Raw genomic sequence first — 7,434 nt, forward strand, 5'->3', positions numbered from 1 at the left:
GGGGACTCGCATGGACAAAGGTTTGAGTCCATGATTAAAAAAAACAAAATCCAGGACAAGTCATAAATTGTTTAAAAAAAAGGAGCATATAAGCACAACAATTGACATTGGAACATTAAGAAAGAACATTATTTCTTTATCGCACAAAAAAAAAAGAAAAAATAATTAAACATTTTTTTACAAACTACAAAGAAAGTATGTTCGTTTTCCAATAACAAAAATGTGTGCCACCATTGGCCATGTAAATATGATTTAATTTCCTAATTTCTCATGAAGTTAATCAAGGGTAGAAGCTGTCCCAGGAAAAATGCAGAATTCACTTACAAAATATAGTGGCTTTAATTTGCCTGTGTGTATGTACACGTATTTGCATTTTCAAATGAATTATTAAATGTGTACTTTTTTTTTAATGGCACCTTTTACACAAAATAATAAGTGACGTTACAGGCGAAGTAAGATTTCTAAAATGATGACTCCAGTGACTTAACATGAAATGGCAGAACATGAGTGGCAATGGAAGCAGGCCGATGGTAACTTCATGCAGCTTTCTTGTCTTTTGTGAGTCAGCCCGTGCGAATAATGAGGTGCCACGCACGCACAACAAAAACAACAACAAGAAGGCAGTGTGGCGGTGATGTGGCGGTGACGTGATGCAGACAGGTGAGTGGAGTGGCACTGGCATGCACACAAAGACGCAGACCACAACAAAAGCAGCCACCAGCAGGCGCTCGGGCAGCCTGGCTGTCTACCTTTCAGACAGCCTCTCGCTTATTTTCAATTTCTTCATCTTTCGGAGCCTGCTCGCGTCCACGTATCGTTTCTTCATGGTTTCTTCTTCGTTCTCCCTCTCCCCGTCGCCCTTTTGTCTTCCACCGCGACGGAAGAGGAAGAAGAGGAAGAGGAAGGGCTGTTTGCTGCGCGATGAAGAGGATGTTCACTCCAACCTGTGATGATGACGGTGATGGTGAGGATGGTGATGATGGTGGTGATGTCTGGGAACAAAAATAGGGTACCAGTGAGCGAAGCTGCGCATGCGCAGTGGGTGGCGCACCTCCAAGCGTGGAAAGGCAAACACGCGTTGGTCAGCCATCGTCTTCAAAATGATCCGCCAGTGACTACTTCCAAGAAGTCGTTTATTTGAGAGTCATCGTTTGGTCCTTCCAGAATTGGAGGACATGTTGGTCCAGTGTGTGTGTTTGTGTGCGTGGTTTTCAAAAAGAGAAAGGATAACACGGGAAGGGAACTCCGGTTCCTCGAGAGCGATATCCTGCCTGTTTTGGATCTCTCCCTACTACAACACACCTGATTCTAATGATCAGCTCGTCAGCATGCTCGGTAAAAGTCGGCAACGATCCTGGTCATTTGAGTCAGGTTTGTTGTAGGAGGAAGAGGCAAAAACAGGCAAAATATGCCTCTCGAGGAACACGAGTTCCCTATCCCTCGGGTAACCACATACAGATCGGTGAGTGCACCCAATAATATCGGATAATTAATAACAATAAAATGAGTACACTAAAATGTTCATCATGGACACTGTTAAGGTAGCAATATTTACACAGTTAACATAACACTTCCTGTATTTTGCTCTTATTCTCAAAGACAAAAAACGTCCCACTTCTGGTTGTGGAATGTGCTTATAACTCTCAAAAATACACATCACATTAAATAAACAGTGATGAAACATTCTGATGCAAATGAGGGTTATTATAGTTTACGAACACTCACAAAATAACTAAAATTAAGATTAAAAAAACATTTTCATTAAAATGTGAGTGCTTCAAAAACAATAACTGCAGCAAAATTTTACATGTATAAAACTAACTAAAACTATAGTGAAAATGTCAGTTTTTGTTTTTGTCCATTAATATACAAGAGCTTTCGGGGTTTATTTTAGGTTGTATGTCTATTGTTTGCATGAGTGGACTTACCATACACACGTAATATCATTTTTACATTGATGACAATACAGTATTGTATCTACTTGATGAAATAATCTCTATAGCATACGTGATATCCACATCGCTTAACGGGAATATCACGGATGAGGAAAAGGAACCAAAGCTTCCCTTCACTTATAGAGGGAATGAAGGACATCCTGCTTTGGAGAACAATAGATGAAGGAAGCCCTACCTGCCTCTTTTGGCACATGATCCAGGTGGTTTTTAAGGGGCAGGTGAAAATACACAACCCGAAATTGAGGGGAAAAAAAACGAGGAGGGCTTGCTGAATAACTGCAGACGAAATGTCATTTAGAAGGCAAAATCACAGTCGTCACAATATCCACCCAAAACGTGGCAATAGATATGTGAATTGGAAGAAATTGTATAAATCTGTCTACATTTGTTTTAAAGGAGACAAATTATGTAAAATGTTCTCTTTATTTGCTTGTACACGCATAGTAACAATGAAACTAAACACACAAGTAAATATTTTGTTTTCTACCTATTTCCGGAAATGTGTCTGTGAGGGAGCCGTTCTAAAGTTTATCGTACTATGATGTAACCCAGAATGTTTGCGCAGATTAGTATTAGCTACGGCGTTGTCAGCGTTAGCTTCGGATAAGCACATACTCGAATGTTTGGTGAAGTTGACGTGGGGACGGCGGTATTTGTGTTTGTCAATGGAAAGAACCCGCTTCACTAAATGAGTGTAATATGGCGGGCTGGTGGTGAAGTGCTGCTTCCATGGGTGAAAATACAAATGATGCTTTTACCTCGCCTCGTAACACTCCACAAAAAAAGGCCAGATGTGTAATCCAAACCCCCAAATCTTCTAGGACTACAGTATATCAACCACACCAAATAACCATGGAGTTCAGGGGAAGATCAAACTAAATCAGGTTTAGCTGCAGAGGCTATTTGGAAGCCAGTCGTTGTCACCACTGGACTAAATAAACAGAGAGCGCTAAAATCATCAAGGTCGTTTCACAGGTGCCACACTGCGGGAAAAACTCAGAGAGATGCCCTTGAGTGTATGTGTTTAAGATCACGTGGCTGCCTGGCCTCGGCGATATAAATCCAACGGTGGCCCTCAGAAGGTGTAAGTCCAGGATTTAGCAATGAACTCTTTCCTTTTTAGCTTCCTGTGCGCCTTGGGCCTCTGCGCCGCCCTTCAAGTGGCAGCCAGCTCGGAGGAGGATGTGGACACCGTTCCTGTAAGTACAATAAAACTCAAAAGTCAGTGTTGTCAGACGCATTTTATTTGATACCACAACGCTTCCCCTCCCATTTGTCATCGACCGACCTGAAGGAAGGTGAGTCTATTTACCGCTCAGTAACTTCTGTTCCAGGCACCCCCAGACAAACTTTGAACATCTTTTAACACCGCTTGACTTTAGGAACCGTCCTGACCTCATCCTCGGAACAGAATGAGATCGTGAACAAGCATAACACCCTGAGGAGAAACGTCAAGCCTACTGCTAGCAACATGCTGAAAATGGTAAAAGACACCGTGTGAAAGGCACCGATGAACCTCGCCCGTCTCTCAAATTAGTGAACTAGATCAAGGGAGGCGTGTGGGCTTAGAATCGAAAATGGATGCGTTTTTTTTTTTTTATCCACAGAGTTGGAACAAAGAAGCTGCAGCCAACGCTCAGAGGTGGGCCAACACCTGCTCCATGAAGCACAGCCCGGACAGCTCCAGGGTGATCAGTAGTACGTTGAATATTAGCCAGCTTTCACATATGTCGTCAAACAAGCCTTTGGTGTCCTCATCAGATTTACTCAGTCATCATGAAATGGGGAAATCTCAAAGGCACCTTATTTGATATTGACCCTACTTTGCGTTTGTCTTGTTTCTGGGTTGCAGCTAGCGGCTGCGGTGAGAACTTGTATATGGCCAGCTACAAAAACAGCTGGAGCAACGCCATCCAGTCGTGGTATGACGAGGTGAAGGACTGGCGCTACGGAGTGGGCTCTGTCAACGGAGGAGTTGTCGGACATTTCACACAGGTACGGATGAGCAGGTCACTTCACTAACGACGTATGAGTAAAAAGTTGCATTTTATGTGTGAAAAGTGCTATATAAATAAAACTTGATTTGATTCAAACAGGAGGTTAAAATCCAAGCAGTCCCTTGTTAATTCCACATTTTTCTTTGACAAAGACAAGTATTTAGCAAACAAAATAGAGCAGTTGGAAACCACTGTCAACAAATAAAATTAATGCTTTTTAAAAATTCAATACATAATTTTTTTTAATGATCTTTTTAGTGGAATAAAATACTTTTAGTTTATGTACATTATTATTTGTAATCTAAAATGATTTCTACCTTTGCAGATTGTTTGGTACAGTTCTAACCAGATTGGCTGTGCTATGGCCTACTGTCCCAACTCCCGCTACAAGTATTTCTACGTCTGCCACTACTGCCCACCGTAAGTACATAAAACACCCGTAATCCTTCAAAAACCACAAATTTGATAAGCTTAAATGATAATATAAATAATCAAATAGATTGTATTTACTATTTCCTATGAAATAGGAAATGCATTTGAAAGTATGTAATAGAACTACATTTTTTTTGCCCAGATCATTTTTTTCGCATTGCATGCTCTAAAAATATGGTCGAGGCCAGGATTCAATATGAAAAAAATAAAAAATAAATAAAATAGAAATAAAGCAATATCTGCAGTAAATAGTAACTCCAGCGTAGCTTTTGCATGTTTGGGTTGGTTGGCAGCAAGTGAGAGTCCTTATGCAATAAGTGTTTAACCTTATGATCTATTTTAGCGGAAATTACCAGTTTGCTCGCCCCTACAAATCCGGATCCACCTGCGCTGACTGCCCCAACGCCTGTGAGAACAAACTGTGCAGTAAGTAGCATCAACTGTGAATTCGTTTTCAGTCGGCAGCAAGTGACAAAATGGCCGCCCCCGACATGGATAACAACGGGTGGATTTTGCTTCTTAACTCTTGATCCACAAACGCAATTGTAATCAGAATGCCGTGTTTCGACCATTGGATCTAGCACACCTTATTGTACGGATCATGTTGGGGTTGACTTTCTATTTAAAACTGCCGTTCCCTTCATTAACATATCAACATTATGTTATCATCCCCATATAGCCAACCCATGTCCGTACACTGACAAGTACAGCAACTGTCCTGAGCTGAAGAAGCAGTGGGGCTGCAACCACAGCGATGTCGCCTCTTGGTGTCCCGCCTCCTGCAAGTGCTCATCTCAGATTAGCTAAATGACTCGGACTGAAATGTTGCATTGATTAAAAACAAAATGACTGCAACTTGCATTTAAAGTCATTGTTGTGCATCTTTGACTTTGATCACCTTGTTAAAGTAGTACTGTAGTACAGTTGCGATTTATTAGTAGCCAACGGGAAGGTCATGATATCATTGAAGCTATTGGGAAGTCAAGTACATTATACTAGTATATCATAATAAATATAATAATGATTTCAAAATAAAATGTAAAAGTAATCTAGCTTGCTATCATCTCAAAATATATTTCCTCAGTAAAACAAATACAAATAATAATGTTAAATAAAGGAGGCAAGTGCGCAAAGTGGGCGGCCTGGTGATGAAGTGGTCATTCTCAGCACCACTGGACAACATAGACTGCGAAAATCATCAAGGTCGTTTCACAGGTGCCACTCTGTGGGAAAAACTCAGAGAGATGCCCTTGAGTGTATGTGTTTAAGCTCACGTGGCAGCGTGGACTTGGCGTATATAAACGGTGTGCCCTCAGAAGGCGTCGCCCAGGATTTAGCAATGAACTCGTTCCTTTTTGCCTTCCTGTGCGCCTTGGGCCACTGCGCCGCCCTTCAAGTGGCAGCCATCTTGAAGGAGGATGCGGACACCGTTTCTGTAAGTACAATAAAACATTTTGTCAGTGTGCTCAGACGCATTTTATTTAATGCTACAACGCTTCCTCTCTCATTTCTGATCGACCAACCTGAAGGAAGGTGAGTCTCTATCGTTCAGTAACGTCTGTTCCAGGCACCCCAGACCAACTTTGAACATCTTTTAACACTGCTTGACTCATAGGAACCATCCTGACCTCATCCTCGGAACAGAATGAGATTGTAAACAAGCATAACATCGTGAGGAGGAACGTCAATCCGACTGCTAGCAATATGCTGAAAATGGTAAACGCGTGTGTCAAAAGTATTGATCGTCCATAAAGGCAGAAAATATATGTGTTGCTCCCCTTTAGAGTTGGAACAGTGAAGCTGCAGCCAACGCTCAGAAGTGCCTCCCTAGATCATTTTTTATTTTTCCATATCACATGCTCTAAAATACGGTTCAGGCCAGGATTGAATAAAAATCAAGCAAAATCTACAGTTAGGAGTTATAACGATTTCCTCATGCAATCATCAAAGACTAACTCAATTTGCATGTTCAGGTTGGTAGCCAGCAAGTGAGAGCCTTTATGCAATCAATGTTTGATGTTGTGAACTATTTTAGCGGACATGAGCAGTTGACTCACCCCTACAAATCCGGCCCCACCTGCGCTGACTGCCCCAACGCCTGTGAGAACAAACTGTGCAGTAAGTAGCATCAGCCTGTGCTCTATGGTAATTAGTCACCAGTGTGCCACGGGACGGTAAATTAATGCGCGGTGCAGGTGAGAAATGTTCACGTATGCTGCTGGATATGATCAAATTTCAAATAATTGGTCAGAAAATTCAAACTGTTTATTTACAACAAATAATATCTCTTTGAAAAGATCTTTTTGCCCTGCAGTTGCCGCCATTAATATATCGACGCGTTACGGTATCACCCCCCTTATAGCCAACCCATGTCAGTACAATGACAAGTACAGCAGCTGTCCTGAGCTGAAGAAGCAGTACGGATGCAACCACAGCAACGTTGCTTCATGGTGTCCCGCCTCCTGCAAGTGCTCATCTCAGACTATCTAAATGAGTTGGATTGAAATGTTGCATTAAATATCTTTTTTTTTTTGCAACTTGCATGTCAAGTCATTGCTGTGCGTCTTTTACTTGTATTATCTTGTTCAAATATATTACTGCATATTATTTACTCCAGCACCTCCCCTACAGTTGGGATTTTTTTTTTTTTGTAATCAACAGGAAGGTCATGATATCAATGATGCTATTTAGCTACCGTTTATGTTCATTTATATTTTGAGAAAAAAAGAAATTCAAGTGCGTGACTAGTATTTCATTATAAATATAATAATTATTATAAAATAAAATGTAAAGTAATGTAGTATGTTTTGAACTATATTTCCTCAATAAAAATAATATTTATACAGGGTTGAGTACACAACACAAAATTAGATGTGTCCCGGCTGGTCCACTATTACGACTAATATTATCATCATCACAAAAATGCCATTCCCCTAGTATTTTCAGTCATTTTTGTTTAGTATGCCCCTCAATGGCCAGGTATGGCTACTGGATTTAGAGGCGTGCTCGCCTGGTGAGGTCAAAGGTTAAAAGCAAGATGGCCGCCTGAA

General features: G+C 41.1%; 2 protein-coding genes across 9 annotated transcripts in view; one reads left to right on the plus strand and one right to left on the minus strand.

The window, feature by feature from the left end:
• The window catches only part of LOC147128050 (macoilin-1), a 10,881-nt gene extending 9,890 nt beyond the window's left edge, over positions 1–991 (minus strand). For all 4 annotated transcript variants that reach the window (XM_086018453.1, XM_086018451.1, XM_086018455.1 and 1 more), the window contains exon 1: positions 750–991. In XM_086018453.1, coding sequence (XP_085874579.1) covers positions 750–826 — 77 coding nt within the window. In that variant the 5' untranslated portion in view covers positions 827–991. The remainder of the gene's footprint in view (positions 1–749) is intronic.
• On the plus strand, positions 439–5,245 carry LOC147128052 (cysteine-rich venom protein ophanin-like). 5 transcript variants are annotated; one of them, XM_086018464.1, is made up of 9 exons: positions 439–660; positions 885–964; positions 3,079–3,154; positions 3,290–3,438; positions 3,563–3,653; positions 3,808–3,950; positions 4,278–4,372; positions 4,728–4,810; positions 5,064–5,245. In XM_086018464.1, exons 4-9 carry the CDS (start codon positions 3,427–3,429, stop codon positions 5,189–5,191), a joined length of 552 nt encoding a protein of 183 aa, XP_085874590.1. In that variant the 5' UTR covers positions 439–660; positions 885–964; positions 3,079–3,154; positions 3,290–3,426; the 3' UTR covers positions 5,192–5,245. The 5 variants fall into 5 exon arrangements, with proteins under 5 accessions (XP_085874590.1, XP_085874588.1, XP_085874589.1 ...); XM_086018462.1 differs by having other exon boundaries at positions 441–660; positions 3,079–3,158; positions 3,338–3,438; XM_086018463.1 differs by lacking the exon at positions 439–660 and having other exon boundaries at positions 688–964; positions 3,079–3,158; positions 3,338–3,438.
• Positions 5,246–7,434: the final 2,189 nt, after the last annotated feature.

The sequence above is a fragment of the Filicampus tigris genome, chromosome 20 (genome assembly GCF_054856515.1).
Source record: "Filicampus tigris isolate MCC_2025a chromosome 20, RoL_Ftig_1.0, whole genome shotgun sequence".
NCBI lineage: Eukaryota > Metazoa > Chordata > Actinopteri > Syngnathiformes > Syngnathidae > Filicampus > Filicampus tigris.

Coding starts and splice junctions, on each gene's coding strand:
- LOC147128052 (XM_086018459.1), top strand. CDS start 3,059: ATGAACTCTTTCCTTTTTAGCTTCCTGTGCGCCTTGGGCCTCTGCGCC. Junction 3,439..3,562: donor CTAGCAACATGCTGAAAATG/GTAAAAGACACC, acceptor TTTTATCCACAG/AGTTGGAACAAAGAAGCTGC. Junction 4,373..4,727: donor GTCTGCCACTACTGCCCACC/GTAAGTACATAA, acceptor GATCTATTTTAG/CGGAAATTACCAGTTTGCTC.